Here is a 15,603-nt window from a genome sequence, read left to right on the forward strand (position 1 = left end):
GCCCCTTCTTTTGGGCAAACTAGACATGCTTTCCAGCCTCCCACAGTAAAGGCACTCACACGATTGCAGCAGCCTCTGGTGTTCGGCCTACAATAAATGGGCTCTTGCCAACTGCATGGGCTCCTTTGTGGTGGCAGGAGCAGAGGGAGAACTCAGAGATGGCAGAGGACAGAGTCTGGGAATGTCTCAGAGTTGGTGATGAGCTGGGCCTTTTTCGCCATCTGTCTTTCCCGGAGACAACTGTCTACCTTGATGGCCAAAGAGATTAACTCATGCAGGGAGGTCTCAAGTGGCCAACTCAAATCAAATCAAATCAAATCAAATTTTATTTATAAAGCGCTTTTCATGCAAAGGCAACACAAAGTGCTTTACATAGTAGAAATGAATGCATATTAAAATGAAAAAAAAGAAAATCACAGAACAAAAACAATAAGCCCTTTACACACCCAGTTATGTGACAGATTAAACTCCTCCCACCCCCCCCCGCCCCCCCCCCCCCCCCCCTTCAACCATCCACACACACACACACACACACACACACACACAAACTCTTAATATCTGTCTTTGGCTTGGCGCTGCTGTGAGGAAACGGCATTTTTGGGGACCCATTTACACCAGGAGCCAGTCAAGCCATGTTTGCAGAGGGCAGACCAAGCAGGCTTGACTCCCAGAGTTTAGGATCCCCATAAAGAAACACTGGAGTTAAAAATGTTAAAAATGTTAAAACAGTTAAAACAACGATAAAATAGGGAAACAGTTAAGAAGCTATAATAAAATATAATAAAATAAAATAGATAAATGAGACAGATAAGATAAGATGAGATAAATAACAGAAAATGAATAAAGTCAAATCAAAAGGCTAAACTAAAAAGGAAGGTCTTGAGCCTCTTCTTAAAAACATCAACAGTCTCTGCAGCCCTGAGGCTCTCTGGCAGGCTGTTCCACAGTTGAGGACCAAAATGATGAAACGAGGCCTCACCGTGTGTTTTAGATCTAACTTTGGGAATAGTTAAAAGGCCGGTACCAGAGGACCTCAGGGTCCGCGAGGGCTCATAATTTGAAAACAAGTCAGATAAATAAGAAGGCCCAAGACCATTACGACATTTATAAACAAGTAAGAGAACCTTAAAATCAATCCTGAAGCGCACGGGGAGCCAATGCAGCGATTTTAAAACCGGTGTAATGTGTTCCCGCCCCCCGGTCCTCGTCAGAACTCGTGCTGCCGAGTTTTGCAGTAACTGTAAACTAGAAATAGACTTTTTGGGAAGACCAGAGAGCAGGGCATTACAATAATCTAGCCTGCTGGAAATAAAAGCATGCATTAGCACCTCCGTGCTGGCAAGAGAGAGAAATGGGCGAACTCTGGCGATGTTTTTAAGATGATAAAAGCCTGTCTTTGTGACATTTCTGATGTGTGAAATAAAATTCAGCTCAGAGTCGAAAAGGACACCCAGATTTCTCACACACTGAGAGGGTTTGAAGTTTTTCAGTCTGCAGGAAATTATCTCTCTCTTGTCTTCAGGACCGATGACTAAAACCTCAGTTTTGTCCTGGTTGAGCTGCAAGAAATTCACTGCCATCCATGACTTTATGTCTAGAATACAGTTTAAAAGGGTGTTAACTGGCTCTAGGTCATCAGGAGACACGGCGATGTAAAGCTGTGTATCATCAGCATAGCTGTGAAAGTCAATGCCGTGTCTCCTGATGACGTCCCCAAGTGGCAACATGTAAAGATTAAAAAGTATTGGGCCTAAAATTGAGCCTTGGGGAACCCCACATTTTATGTCATAGATTCCTGAAGAGCATGTATCCATACTCACCAAGAACTTTCGATCAGCCAGATAGGAGTAAAACCAGTTAAGAACAGTACCTGAGAGGCCCACCAGACTTCTCAGTCTGTCTAATAAAATCTGGTGGTCCACTGTATCAAAAGCAGCACTAAGATCAAGTAGCACCAGGACATTAAGTTTCTGAGAGTCCAAATTACGTCTAAGGTCACTGACAATCTTTAAAAGGGCCGTCTCGGTACTGTGGTTTGTCCTAAAACCAGACAGATACTTTTCTAAAATGTTGTGTTTGTTTAAAAACCCATGTAATTGAGTATAAACAACCTTTTCTATAATTTTACTTAAAAATGGTAGATTGGATACAGGTCTGTAGTTGTCAAGGATGTTGCAGTCTAAATTACTCTTCTTCAGAAGAGGCCGCACCACAGCTGTTTTACAGGCAGATGGGAAGACACCTGTCTGAAGAGAGCAGTTTACAATATTTAAAAGCTCAGACTCGAAGAAACCATAAAATGTTTTTAAAAGAGATGTGGGAATGGGGTCTAAAAGGCAGGTTGTTGGGTTTAGCTGGGAGAAAACTCGACCAAGCATCTCTGCATCAACCAGGACAAAACTCTCCAGTGTTTCTTTGGCTAAAAACAATGCTTCAGATCTGTTAAAACTAAAATTTTGTTGTGATACAAGACTGGATCTAATAGCATTGATTTTACTTCCGAAGTGACATGCAAAGTTCTCACATGCGTTGGCTGATGGCGACATGGTGGACTTGTTACCCCCAATATTTATTAAAAGGTCGATGGTTTTAAAAAGGAATTGGGGGTTGTTTTTGTTATCTGTAATTAGGTTTGAGAAGTAGTGTGTTCTTGCCTCTTTAACAGTTTTATTGTAATTTTTGAGTTGTTCACGTAAGATTTCATAATGTATTGTGAGTTTGGTTTTTCTCCATTTTCTTTCAGCTCTCCTGCAGCCTTTTTTCAATTTTCTAATTTCTTCATTTCTCCATGGATTTTTTGATTGTGTTTTTAATGTTTTTGTTTTAAGTGGAGCTACTGAGTCAATGGCAGATGCCAGTCTTTTGTTAAAATTATCTACAGTAAAATCACATGATGCAGATAAAATCTGAGCAGGAGTTCGATTTAAAATGTCAATAAAATTTGCAGCCACTTCAGAATTAATATACCGTTTCCTCACAGTTCTCACCGGGGCCTGCCGCTTGCTAAAACTCATCCTTTAGTATCCAACCTCTATAGTGTAGGACCTCTTTCATTTCTTCTAAATATATATATATTTATACATATATATATATGTACATACATATACACACACACATACTGCCCATGTTGGATAGCTGAAATGTCTGCAGGGCATTCCCAACAGGAATTCTGTTCCTACCTGATGTTTCCTGATCCGGGAGCAAAAGACTGTTCATGAACTCAACAATAAATAAAACACATTTTCATTATTATTGTCAGTGTTTATTTGTGTGAATAAAACATACAACATTTTCCATTTCAGACCCAAATATTTAGAATTATTTATTGTGAAACCAGACATTGTTTACATGTTTGTTTGTATAGAGCAACGACAGGTGTTTATCTGTTCTAAGACTTTGTGTAATAAAAGAAAGAATCTTCACTCGTTTCTCAGCAACGCAAAGTTCAACTGAATCTACAAAGATTCTAACAGAGAAGTCTGCAAGGCACTTCGTTATGATGGAGGCTACGCACACACCAGAACCACACCAGAACCACACCTGAAACCTACCAGAACCCCACCAGAACCCTACTATAACCCCACTAGAACCACACGTGAACCCCAACAAAACCAGAGACTCTGATCAAAAATGTTTTATAAAAACAACCCCAGCAAACATCATTTATAAAGTGCATTTTATCACCCAGTCCGGGTTGTGTCTGAACAGTACCCCTCAGCAACTCATCACCACAGAACCAGAACCACACCTGGGTCAGAACCAGAACCACGGCCAGTCTCAGTTCAAGCTCAATTTGGCTCATATAGGATTATTTTTAATCGTCTAACCACCATCGGTCCTGATGAGTCCTGAAACAGTCTTGGTTTAATTCAAGTAAAGATGATGTGGTAAAATGGCTTTGGGTTTCCTCCAGTAAATCAGCACCAGGGTGAAATCAGGATAAAATAATAAGCTGATCCGACTCCACATTCCTAGAATTCCGTCTCACCTCGTAGACCGATGCAGGTTCCCCTGCAAATCCAGGTCCAAGATTCATATGGACCCTGAAACTAGTTCACATGGTGACATCATCACATGATCACCGTTCGGTCAGCTGTGGACGTCTCTGTGGAGATTCCCAAACGGAATTTAAAATCCAGCTTAATGATGACATCATCATCGTCATCATCATCATCATCATCCTGAATCTAGTAGAAGAGCAGACTGGCCTCTTGGATTTATGTGGGAACAAACCAGAACCTGGTCTCTGCATGTCAAAGGGAGACCTGGAGGAAACTGGTTCTGGTTCAGGTCCAAACTTGTCTCTGGTTATTTGTCTCTGGTGGAGGATGAGGATGAAACGATCTGTGTTCAAATCGGCCATGGCGGTTCCGGTTCTGGACGTGGGAATTCCACTTGGCACTAAAACATAAAGGAATGTCGTTGTGAAGGAAAGCATGAACAGAACTATCACTGGGCTACCGGTTCTAATTCGGAACCTTATGGATCATTCCTGGAGACTGTCACAGTGCTGGAACAACCAGGCTGAACCAGAAGTTTTTTTTCTGGGTCAAGAAACTAACATGAGTCTTTCTGATGTCAGAATCCATCTGATCCAGCAGGAGGTTCTGAAGGTGTCACATGATATGACCACGAGGTGGGCCAGCCACAATAATCCAGGAGATGAGAGGAAAAATATGGAGAAGAGGAGGAAGAGGAAAGAGGAAGATCATTGTTGGGGTTTCTGGTGGGACAGCTGGGTGACCTGGATGACCGGAGGAGACGTGCTGAGCGATGGTCGGCACCAGCAGGCGGATGATCGGACCAGCTGGACGTCACATCGACCTCTAGAGAGGAGGATGAAAAGGCAGAGGAGGAGTAATTACTATTTCAGGATATACTGCAACAATCAATACAAAAACCTATATACATGCATACATACATATATACATGCATACATACATATATACATGCATACATACATATATATATATATACACACACACACATATATATGTGTATATACATACATACACACACACATACATATATATACATACATATATATATATATACATGTGTGTGTGATATAATGGTGTGAATATTAACACCTTCCAGTTAGGTCCTTGGGCAAGACCCTTAACACTACTTCCAGATGAAGGCAGCTTTCCAGAGAAGTATCTGCTAAATGACTGTAATGTAATTTCAGCAGCTAAGGTGGTGCAGCAGATTTTACCTGGACATCATCTAACTACATTTTAAACCCAAGTATTTCCAAACAACAGATTGTTTAACGTCCGCTGCAGCTTCACTTTCTTTGTTCAACAATAACACAGCTTCCTGCTGCAGGTTTAGTGGTGCAGCAGTGAAAATGCCCCCCCCCTTTAAACAGTTTCCTACTGCACCTCCTTCCCAACCTTGGTTATAGTGTTTAGATTCAGATCAGAACCAAAATAAAAACCAATATCAATATGAACCACTTTGAGACAGTGTAAACCAGTATACCACCAGCACTACCTGATACATTCCACTGACACGTACATATTGGCCATGTTGATGTGTGTGGATGTGTTTCTCACCCAGCATCGTCCGGCGTGGCCTGGTCAGCCTCTGCAGCAGATGACTCCACATCAGCTTCTGCACTGCTGTCGCTGCCCTGAGCCACCAGACCACACGGAGACTCAGGGCTCACGCACTGACCACTGAAACACAGATGGACACAGGAACTCAAACCAACAAAGAAGCACAACCAACCCAAGAAGTAAAACACACCAGGAATTCAAAACAAGCAGGAAATAAAACTATCCAGAAACCAAAACCAACCAGGGACTAAAACCAACCATAACTAATATCAAATACAGAAACTAAAATCTACTGTAACTAAAACCAACCTCTTACTCCACCCAGAGTCCCGGGCTAGTACTGCTCCAGATACTGGTATTTTTAAAGTGCTTTTGAATAGTTTTATATCTATTTTTGTTTTAAATGTCCACTCTGAGACTCTTTATTGAAGAAACCAAGCAAATGGATGATCTTCATACTCTGAGATTTTTGGTGGATTCATTTCAGCCTCCTCCATCTGCTGTAGCCTGAGGATTTCCTAGCAGAGAATCTCAGCACACCATGCTACCTAAAAAAGACCAAAGTATCATCCAAACCAATGGAGGAGCTGGTGTCGCTCTTTTAGGAAGAAGATCTAATAAAGAGGTTTGTTCATGCAACTGCTGCAGCAGCAAGAAAGCATCTTCAAGGCTGCGGTGGAATTATTTGTGAACAATGTTACCCGGATTGACAAACTGACCGTGGAGACACAGAAGCTGAGAAGCAGCCTGCAATTCTCCCAGAGGAACACTGATGATCTAACAAAGAAGGATGAAAAATAAGACGGAGAGAACAACTGCTTGTGCTGAAATCAAAACAATGCAAGAGGAAGATGACTGAGAAAGTGGACTACATGGAGGGTCAAACAAGGAGGAATAACCTTGTTTTGGAATTGGAAGCATCTGTAAAGGACCATCTGAGAACACACGTCTTAAATTTGTGAGTAGGAAATGGTCACACCCATCATACAAATGTAAGTTTTTCTGAATTATTTCTGGTGGTTATAATGATGTCTGCAATGTTTTACTGCTTTTCAATTATCATTACGATGTGGACCATAATTTTTATCGTGTGTATTGTTTGTTCTGTCTTGTCTTTTTGTTTGGACCCCAGGAATACTAGCTCGTCCAGCTTGGGAGACAGCTAATGAGGATCCTTTTACCCATTAACTGGAAGCAACAGAAACTAAAACCAGGAACTGAAACCAAGAGGATAAAAAAACAAACCAGGAACTGAAAGCAAGCCGAACCTTGAGGAATGTGTTTGGAGCTTCTGTGTTTGTGGTGATGCACTAACTTGAGATGTTTCTCCAGCAGCAGGACAGCCGCCTCTCTCTCCTCCAGCTTCCTCTTCAGGAAGGTGATCTCCTTCTGTTTCTCCAGCAGCTCCTTCTGCAGACGGTAGTTACTCTCCTCCAGGGTTTCACAGAACGCCTGAAAGGATGAAAACCACAGAAAACTAACAATCCTGCAGAGAGACAGCAGAGGAGGCAGTACAGACGTTTCTGGAGGGAAAATCATTCATCCTGATAAATCAGCTTTATTTATTTCACACCAAGATTCTCATCCTATCTCTAAGGCCTGCTACACACATAAAGATTTTTTTTATATTATGAGATTTTTTATCTGGTCGAGACCTCACCTAGAGACCTGTTTTCCATGGGAAACCCTACCAGGGGCATAAAGCCCCTGACAACATAGCTCCTAGGATCTTCAGGATGTTCAAACTCCTCCACCATGGTAAGGCGGTGGCTCAAGGGAGGAGGGCGTAGCTCCATTTAAAAGTTAAATCAATTTTCCAGCGTAGATGATTTATTATTCCAACATAGAAATAATTAACCCAACATTAATTTACTGACTGGTTCTGATCTGTTTACATGCTCTACGTTGTGGGGAAAGACAACGTCTTCCTGAGGTTGTCCTATTCTGTTCTGACCTCGTCTGGCTTGGTCTGGTCTGGTCTGACCTGCATACAGACACAGTCCTGTAATGTTGGAGAACATGATCAGGTTCATCACTAATCCGTCCTGCTTACTTGTTTTCTATAAAGGATCCTAAAGCGGTCATTTTCCTCCACAACATCCAGAAAATGATGTTTCCAGTTTCAGACCTGAGATCAGATCATTCTGCCTACATTTGGAGGTGGTCTGGCCAAGTCTGTTCTGACCTAGTCTGGCCTGGTCTGGTCTGACCTGCATACAGACACAGTCCTGTAACGTTGGAGATGTAAAGGCGTCCTTGGTCGGGCAGTAGGACCACATACTGAACTCCCAAATCAGAAATCAGCAATCATAAACCCCAAAGAAGACGTCCATATTTACTAGAGCAGATCTGTCATTTACGACCCTCTGAAGCATAAATTATGCTGAAAACTCAGATGCCTGTTGTCCTCACTTGTAAGGACAAAAATGTCCCATTAAGCAGTGATGAGAAAAACAGATTTACTTTTTCAGTCAGAGCTAATTAAATTACTCTTTCCGTCATTATAAAACGCCGTTACTGGTGATAATTGCTATAATTCAGCACAATAAAGCCATTTTCTTAGTACCCCCCTGTAAATTGGTGCCTTATGTGCAGTACGTGATGCTGGTGGTGGGTTACTTACCCGGCTCTCTTCCAGACTATCAAATGGTCCAGGTGGGTCATCGAGACACAGAAACTCCCTCACTGCCAGACTGAAACAGAAGACCAGGATCAGGACTTTCACTGGTTAAATGGGAAATACCGCAAAATATCACTTTTGTATCTGACTGGTTGATGCTACACCAACCATCCACCTCATCAGCACCACCTGGTCACTGATCAGCCAATCACTGGGCAGCGTGTAGACATCCAGAATGAGCATCAGAAGGAGGAAGAAAAGGGATTTATGGTTGTTGGTCTGAGTGCTTACTGGGATTTTCACACACATCCATCTCTAAGACGTTCACACGGCAGCTCAATTCCGATTTTTTTGCCCATATTTGACTCATGTTGGATTTATTAATGACGGTTTGAACGGTCATGTCTCATTTCAACCGAGTTTGAGTTCACAGAAGTCAGACAATCATCACAATTTTGCTGTTTTACAATATTTACTGTGCTGTTTTTTCCTTTTTATTGTAAATTAAAATGACAACTAAACACCAACTTCACTTTAAATATATGAACGAATGAAGCGAAGTAAAGCAGTGAAGGAAGGACAGGGTGTATTTACATTTACAACGTGTTAACTTGCAGGTCAGGTTTATATCCTACATCATCGGGTCCAGTTTTCTCTGGAAGATATCCACGGGTCGCGTTTGGTGATCATCCTAACGAGTTTATGTTGGTAAAACTGGACCTGTGCAGGACTCTGCAGACGACCTCGGCTGCATTGTCTGCACATGGCTCTGTACAGCAGTAGGAGTCTTGATCCACGAAAGGCCATTGTTACCCTTCATGCTCTGTTTTTTCTCCATCGCCTTCATTCATTCATTCAGCTGGCGGGTGAGAAATTCCACGCTGATACAGACGTGAAGTATCCAGACGTGACGTGAAGCACAATGTGACATGTTATCTTCTGCACATGCGTGTCACTTCAGGGCCGCATACCGTTCACACGTCATCATGATGAAGGTCGCAGTGAAACAATGATGTGAACGATGATGCCGATAAATCTGATTTCATTAAAAAAATTGGATATAAGCATTAAAACCTGCAGTGTGAACGTAGCCTAGGGTTTCCAGAGAAAGGTCTGAAGAAGAGAAAATATCCTGTGAGCAGCAGTCTGAACCAGAACGCAGCAGAAGACCATCAGCTGGTCCACTCTGGACTCAGTACCAACGTGGTTTAACCAACACTACCTGACCATGTCCAACCCAGATCTGAAGCAACTATGAGGGGGTCTAACCTAGAAGGCGGTCCTGGTAAAGAGGACGACCCGGTACTATAAAGCGGTCTTGGTGAAGAGGACGACCTGGTACTAGAAGGTGGACCTGATGGAAAGGACGACCTGGTACTAAAAGGTGGACCTGATGGAAAGGACGACCTGGTACTAGAAGGTGGACCTGATGGAAAGGACGACCCGGTACTAAAAGGTGGACCTGATGGAAAGGACGACCTGGTACTAGAAGGTGGACCTGATGGAAAGGACGACCTGGTACTAGAAGGTGGACCTGATGGAAAGGACGACCCGGTACTAAAAGGTGGACCTGATGGAAAGGACGACCTGGTACTAGAAGGTGGACCTGATGGAAAGGACGACCTGGTACTAGAAGGTGGATCTGATGGAGAGGACGGTGAGTTCTATCATCGGGTTCAGGTCCAGTTTACTTGTCTTTGGCTGCAGTGAAACAGCCTCAGTGATGAGTTCTAGGTGTGAACCCACCAGTGAGCCACGTCCTTGTGAGCCACCAGGTTCTGAAGGAAGGCCTGCAGTCCCAGCTGTCGGTCCTCCAGGAAGTCACTGTCGTAGTTGTCTTTAAACCATCTCTTAGGAGGCAGCGACAGGCGGAAACCAGGAAACGCTTCCTTTAACTTCAACAAACAAACAAACAGTGAGCATCACATGACGGGTATCTTTGTTTATACCTTCAGTTGTCTTAAAGGTCCCATATTATGCAAAATTCACTTTTTAATGGTTTTGGAACAGTCATACTGGTCCCCCCGCATGTGTAGGAGACCCGTAAGTGTGAAACTCTTTCAGGCACTCTCTCTCCCCCCTGCTCCACCTCTAGGGAAGTAAGCGCTGAAATGAGCTTGTTTGAAAGCGTGTACGTTATGACGTCATAAGGGACAATAACCACTCCCCACAGAGCGATGGACCCGTCTACCGGCTCTCAAAGCCCGCCCTCTAAAAATCACCTAGCGCCCAGTGTTTTTCCCTCTTCGGCAACCCTCGTTAGCGGGCATGGCTAAGCGACAGAAGCACTGTTCTGTTTGTGGCTGCATAAATGAACACGAAAACGTTTTTTTACTTCCATCCACTGAACCCACGAGGACTGAGTGGATTAATTTTATTTTTGGAGGAAATGTACCCGGAAAACTTCCAAAGGTTTTGCATGTCTGTGGCCAGCATTTCAAAGAGGACTGTTTCCACAACATGGGTGCATGGAAAGCAGGCTTCGCCAACCGTTTGAAGCTGAAGCCAGGTTCAATACCAACTGTCCGTGACACAGCTGGAGAGGTAAGAGCAGTACTGTTAGTCTTCTTGCTCGAACTTCTTCAGGAATGGGTTCCGGTGTTCCGGCGTTTGTTTATCCTTCACTACGCTGTAATCAGCGTCTAGTAACCGCTAAGGCCTAACCTGTCAATCACCTCATGACGGGCGATGCGATGGGCGGAGCCAACAGCTGAGCTGCTCCACCAGGGTTCCGCCCACCATAAACGGCACATTTCTGAAGCTGCTAAAAAGAGGGAGGTGAAGAGAAGCCGCTGCACTCAAACTGAGGGTCGATTTGTCCATACCATGGCGGAAATATTTCATTTAGATATTAATGAATGGTCTCAGATTGGGAATAAAGTGTATAATATGGGACCTTTAAGCACTTCAAATTTATTCATGTGCAGGGTGTTTGAAATATTACTGCTATTATAATTAGTATTATTGTTATTGTGGTTGTTATTATAATATGAATAAATGGTTAATACGAGACCCCGCTACCCATCTAATTATTGATAGGAGACCTCTGAAGGAGGTCTGCTCAAACTGGCTTCGGTCTGTCTGGAAACTAAAACCAGTCGAGCATCGATGCTTCCCTCCCTGCAGAGGACACGAGGTCACACTGCACTGCATGCTGGGACAGGGCAATGGTGGGATGTCACCCGTTTATGCTGGAAAATCTGAGGGAGGAAGATGTTCAGAGAGGAGAGAAAAGAGATCCTGCTCTTTCAGTTATTATTAATTCCATAGTTTAGGGATAATATTACTGATTAAAACCAATAAGCAGCTCAATCCCACAGATCCAGTAACTGGACTGGATCCCAATTTGGGATGAAGGGGAACCACTGAAATCAACCTGGTGATGTATGGAATGATGATGAAATAAACTCATAAACAAATTGATGGTTTTCCTTGTTGAGAGGACCCTCACAAATTACCCAGAATTCAACACTGTGTGAAATCAGCAACCAGAGATGTGATTAATGTTTGGGACCTTTAAAACTGTCACATATGATCACGTGAATCAGTGAATTCTGCAGGTAAAACTTTTCTCGCCTCCCCATCTGTTCTTCCTTCCTGTGACTCCTCCAACCATCTTTCTCAAAATAAATGTGATGAAACCACCACACTAGCCCAGTTCACCCAGTTGGCTCGGGCCAACGTCTGAGAACTGAAACGTCTTTTGTTTAGCTGTAATCAGGTCCTGCGTTCACTCAAAAACAAGAGAAAACCGGCTGGAAAGACAGCTGAACAGAGAAAAACTCACCTTGTCATTGAGTCTGGAGAAGTCTGTGTATCGTCTGAAAACAACCCAGCTCTCATCCGGAGTCTTCCTCACCAGGATCTTATAAACCTGCAGCATAGAAAACACTGGAGCTTAATACAACACTGGAATACAGACAGATGTTCATCCTCCGTCAGCTCCACGCTGACTGGACAGGTTAACCTGTAGACTACATCACCTCCATGCTGACTGGACGGATTATAACCTGTAGACTACATCACCTCCATGCTGACTGGACGGATTATAACCTGTAGACTACATCACCTCCATGCTGACTGGACAGGTTAACGTGTAGACTACATCACCTCCATGCTGACTGGACGGATTAACCTGTAGACTACATCACCTCCGCCCTGACTGGACGGATTAACCTGTAGACTACATCACCTCCGCCCTGACTGGACGGATTAACCTGTAGACTACATCACCTCCGCCCTGACTGGACGGATTAACCTGTAGACTAAGTCACCTGCATGCTGACTGGATGATGCTGCACGCTGATTGGATGATTCTTTCCTGTGATCATACCGTGAACTTGGCCCTCTCCTCCATGACTTCGTAGCCCAGCACGGTGGGTGTGATAGGCCTGTCCTCCACCTGCTGGCTCCCTGCAGGGTCTGACGTGGATCGGGGGCAGCTGCAGACCTCTACAGAGGGCTTCGGGGTCCCATTCATCCGGGCTGGCGTCACAGGGTTCTGTAAGGGCGGTGGTGTCCGGCTGCGGTTAGTTCTGTCCATGCAGCGGGATTTATGCTGAGAACCCACCCCTCTGTTGCATCCCTCCTCAGTCACCCTGGCAATGGGAGACGAGGAGTCCGAGCTGCTGGAGACGCTTCCCAGAGATGCAGCTCGCGGTGGCCGCCTCGGCTTGCTGCCTCCAGCTGATGAGGTTCTGTCCATGGGAACCGGGACAGGCACGAAAGGTGACGCCATGTTCCTGAGTTGATCCTGACCCCCTCCACTGCAGCTGTCAGTAAGCCTTCACACCTACAGGTACAGGTCCTCGTCCTGGTCCTAGTGGGGTTGCTGAAGATGAGGCTCAGGAAGGAGCAGCTGACATTTATACTGCAGAGAAACGCCAGAAACTGCTTAAATCAGCTGTAATTTATAAACAAACATAAGCAAGTGTAGGAGCAGCAGACTGTAAGCTGATGAATTATTTATCATTATAACCAGATATCATTCATGTTTTACGAAGCTGTAAAATTCCGTATAGAAACAGTCTGTGAAGAGGCGAAGATCATTTCATTAGCTTAAAAGTCCAGCCGGTCTCAGAGAGGAACAAAGTGATGGTTCAGCTTAAGATAAACGAGGAAGTGTAGATGTGTGCTGGTTAAAATCAATTCCAGCTCCCTGAGGAGTCATCATCCATCCATCAGACAGGTTCATTGATCAGCTCAATTTTTAGTAAAGCTGATCAGCAGACCAGGTTTTAGATAGATAGATAGATAGATAGATAGATAGATAGATAGATAGATAGAGTTCTAAACCTAAACAAACTACGCTAACTAATCTAACTTAAACTAAAACTGCTAAAGCTAAAAACCTTCACCCCGAATCAGAAAAATGATTTCCTTAAAAATAATATTTCATGATCCTGATCCATTTCTAACCAATAATTAACCACGGCGAGCGTAACCGAGCTGTTTTTGAACGAGCGTCCACCATCCACTGACAACATGGAAATACAATGCTAAGACAGAATTAGCTAGCTAGCTACAACGGTTTGGACAAAGCTAAGATGACGCGAGCTAAAACATGACTTTTTACCTGCTGTTCAGGTCCAAGTGTGCTTACCTTCTACAGTTTGGTTTCATTACACATAAAACACCCGATGTCAGATTGTCCTGTGGTTGATGATCCACTCAGTTCCTTCCTTGTCCTCCTCTATTAGCTTGTTTTTACTCCACCAGTAGTGGCTGTGCTGCACACCTCCACGCGAGGGCGCTATTTCACACTAAAAACAGTCTAGATCTTTATCGTCATGATGCAGCACAACGAAATTTTGAAGAGTCTCTCGGCTTAAGCACACATAAACAGAAAATAGAAATATAACAGACACACATAAATAAGTAAAAAATAAAGCTATAAAATACATGAAAGATATAAGAACGCCTCTATTCCTAGCTGAGACTTCCCAGCAGACAGTAATATTTACAGGCCAGATAAAGTGAATTTCCTAAAGTTTTATTGACTTTACTGTGTTTTATTTGAATTGGGTTGGGTGCTTCTTCTTCTTCTTTTTTTTTTTTTTTTTTTTTTTTTGAGGAGAGGTTGTGTTTAGTGTCTTTCTCGTCTTTTTTTTTACCTGTTCCACCTATGGCCATTATTAGAGAGTGTTGATTGCAGGTGTTGAGATATTGTGTAACGGCTCAGATAGCCAATGACCTTTAAGAGATTTGGGGCGGTGAGCCAATCTGCAGCAGGCATAGGAGGAGTCCCTAAGATCCGCGTCTGACTCAGAGGCTGACGTCCAGATGTCACGCATAGACGCAGCAGAACAGAAATGTTTAACCTGGATTTAAAGTGTTTACGTTTGGTGAAAGTTTCATCTCCACTGGCAGCATAACAGATACATGCTGCTTCTCCATGTTTAGTCTGGACCCTGGCCTGGACTAGTTGACCTGATCTAAGAGCTCTGCTACTGTGAACATATCACAGATGGATTCTGGTTCCAGACTACAGAGTTCTCGGTCTTCCTCCTGGACGCAGTAGGGGTTGTTGCGAAAATAGTGGTCTGGTCCAGACCATGGTCCGGACCACTGTAAGGGTTCCTGCCACTAGGAGGCATTTAAATCAGTGGTAGCTACAGACTATACATTTCAGATATGAATATAAGAAAGGCTAATTTTATTATTATTTTATTTATTTATTTATTTATTTATTTATTTATTTATTTTTACATTTTTTTATGGAAGAACAAAATGTATCATAAATAAAAAGGACATTTGGTAAAATAATATGAAAAATCAAGTATTAGACATTAGATTTTGAGTCATTGGTAGGTACCATTAAAATTAATTTGTTAAAAAAAATTTTTTCTTTTTTTTTTTTTTTTTTTACAAATTTTTACACAATTTTTTAAAATGACCTGTAAGACCCAAAGTCAAGTAAACACATTTTAAAATTAATTTATTCTATCCTACAGTCAATTTGCAGACACTTTTATCCAAAGAACAGCACAAGCAAGAATTCAAACAAGATGGTACGTCATCATTAAGTGGTAGTCAGACTGCTGGGAGTCCAGTTGGACCAGGTGCTACCATGTAGTGTTAGGGGCAGTGCATATATTTTTTTGTTTTTAGTTTTAAAAAGTTTTTTTTGTAGGTCATTTTGTTTAAATACAAGATCACAATTTCATCAAGCAATATAAACGTGGGCATAAGTGCATGCAGCTTATTCAGTACTTGGTTGATCCAAAGAGCTGGACAAATCTTTCTAAGTCATTCTGAGTAGAAGAGTTAAGCTAAGTGTGGAAATGCTCCTTAAACAGCTGAGTCTTTCGCTTGCTCTTAAAAGTAGATAAGGACTCTGCAGATCGGATGGAGTTTGGTAGATCGTTCCACCACTGGGGAACAACAGAGGAGAGTCTAGCTACTGATTTTGTGCCACATTGT

At 42.9% G+C, this 15,603-nt stretch overlaps 1 protein-coding gene across 2 annotated transcripts; it reads right to left on the reverse strand.

The window, feature by feature from the left end:
* Positions 1-3,309: 3,309 nt before the first annotated feature.
* On the reverse strand, positions 3,310-13,937 carry snx16 (sorting nexin 16). Of its 2 annotated transcripts, none has more exons than XM_041968562.1 (8): positions 13,784-13,937; positions 12,515-13,051; positions 11,969-12,055; positions 9,928-10,076; positions 8,185-8,254; positions 6,877-7,013; positions 5,559-5,681; positions 3,310-4,826 (listed from the first exon to the last, which is right to left on the reverse strand). In XM_041968562.1, the coding sequence occupies exons 2-8, from the start codon at positions 12,917-12,919 to the stop codon at positions 4,709-4,711; spliced, it is 1,089 nt and encodes a 362-aa protein (XP_041824496.1). In that variant the 5' UTR covers positions 12,920-13,051; positions 13,784-13,937; the 3' UTR covers positions 3,310-4,708. The 2 variants fall into 2 exon arrangements, with proteins under 2 accessions (XP_041824496.1, XP_041824497.1); XM_041968563.1 differs by having other exon boundaries at positions 12,515-13,000; positions 13,784-13,932.
* Between the last annotated feature and the right edge of the window lie 1,666 nt (positions 13,938-15,603).

The sequence above is a fragment of the Melanotaenia boesemani genome, chromosome 18, assembly GCF_017639745.1.
Source record: "Melanotaenia boesemani isolate fMelBoe1 chromosome 18, fMelBoe1.pri, whole genome shotgun sequence".
Lineage (NCBI taxonomy): Eukaryota > Metazoa > Chordata > Actinopteri > Atheriniformes > Melanotaeniidae > Melanotaenia > Melanotaenia boesemani.

Bases quoted from the DNA above. Each gene is read 5' to 3' on its own strand.
- snx16 (XM_041968562.1), bottom strand. From the start codon at position 12,919: ATGGCGTCACCTTTCGTGCCTGTCCCGGTTCCCATGGACAGAACCTCA. The intron at 10,077-11,968 runs GTGAGTTTTTCT...TGTTTGTTGAAG, and splicing joins TCTCCAGACTCAATGACAAG to TTAAAGGAAGCGTTTCCTGG. The intron at 5,682-6,876 runs GTTAGTGCATCA...TCTGTGTTTCAG, and splicing joins CTGCTGGAGAAACATCTCAA to TGGTCAGTGCGTGAGCCCTG.